We start from the raw sequence: 1498 nt of genomic DNA, 5'->3' as shown, positions 1-1498 counted from the left end.
CCAAATAAAGGTGTCACCAGGACAGACAAAAAGGATTCTTCTCACCAGCGGGGACATACATGGCAACAAATAATTTGCATAGCATCCTTGGGGCAATTCATATGCATACATGTTGTTCCAGTAATAACATCTGAACACACTGTAATAAAAACTCTTACTGTTCTAGCCTTCTGCTAAGTATTTTAATTGCTGTCCAGGTGCCACTTGAAAATTTCCCTTTACTTTCTGTACCCATTACAAATTGGCCACCAGGGCAGAAAATAGACAGCCAGGAATTTTGAAGGAATGAAGGCTAAATTCATGTCAGCTTTTCTCACAATGTTTTCATTAAAACAAAATATACTTTATATACTTGCCACAAAAATGCACATGCTTTCCTCAGCACATACTTACTGGGTTCCAAAATCCAGTACAGAAGGCTGTAGGTGTAAGGCCCTCCCACTAGGCCTTGCTATACTGTAAGAGAACACAGCCATGGTCAGATTTCTAACAATCATACGTGTGCACAAACATATTACATTTATAGAACCTGTGCTATATCAATTACAGGGACAACAATTAATAAACATTATATTCATTCAAAATTAGAAGTCTTGTGGGTCAAGCTTTCAACATTTACATTTTTTGTACTCATTTGTAGCGACTCATTCTTTTATCTGTTACTGTACTATGTATATCATAAATCCTTATCTTCTTGCATTGATTGGATGTCTCCAACTGACAATATGACCGACAACTGAGACTGCTAGCAAGCTAACAATATAACCAAATGTAAAATAGCACTGGTTGTTGTTGAATGCCATGGAAAATGGCTTTACTAGGTCTGCAAAAGGACCCAACCAAACTTTGTTTAAATACATTTCAAGTGCATCAAAACAAAATGGTGTGCAATATGTTACAGTTTTGTTATCAAGCAGTCACATGTAAGATAATTCCCAGCCAGTATGCTGTAGAACATAACTACTGGGGTTTTTTTTTGAAGCAGTCGTCTCTCTACATAGGTATGACACCACTTATTTAAGTCAGACACTTCACTCAACAGAGAGCACGAACTTTGATTACTACTGACCTACTACTGAGGTTTTACATGACAGGAGAAACATTACACCTCGGCAAAGAGACCACTGCTTTTCTACAGCATGCTGATGGGAGACAGGATTTTGAAAAGGTGTAAAGCTTTGCAAACTGTTAGTTTTTATTGCATCTAGAACATATTTAAATTAAAATTTATACTTTACCCAACTATATGGTGGAGATGCATTTATGGTAACATTTTCCAGCCAGGTTGAGATCACACTACCCCTTGTTAGGGTAAGACAGCTCCAGTGTTCTGCCTGGCCCCTTTAGCTGGACACCATACCCGGCACTTTTCAGTAACCACCTGACTGATTTTGGGTGGTTATTGAAAAGTTGGGTCACAATACAGAGAACTGCCACCCACCTACAATTTTCTCCCACCCAGCATTAAAACATTTCTGGAGAAAATACTGAGCTCAAT

General features: G+C 38.3%; 1 protein-coding gene across 1 annotated transcript in view; it reads right to left on the bottom strand.

Moving 5' to 3' along the window:
• The window catches only part of TMEM131L (transmembrane 131 like), a gene marked incomplete in the record, with an annotated part of 40233 nt that overhangs the window by 21593 nt on the left and 17142 nt on the right, over positions 1-1498 (bottom strand). The window contains 1 exon segment of the mRNA XM_072406836.1: positions 394-456. Within this exon segment, the coding sequence (XP_072262937.1) occupies positions 394-456 (63 nt within the window).

The sequence above is a fragment of the Pyxicephalus adspersus genome, chromosome 3 (genome assembly GCF_032062135.1).
Source record: "Pyxicephalus adspersus chromosome 3, UCB_Pads_2.0, whole genome shotgun sequence".
NCBI lineage: Eukaryota > Metazoa > Chordata > Amphibia > Anura > Pyxicephalidae > Pyxicephalus > Pyxicephalus adspersus.
Note: the sequence above shows the minus strand (reverse complement) of the source record. Positions and strands in the feature narration are given on the sequence as shown.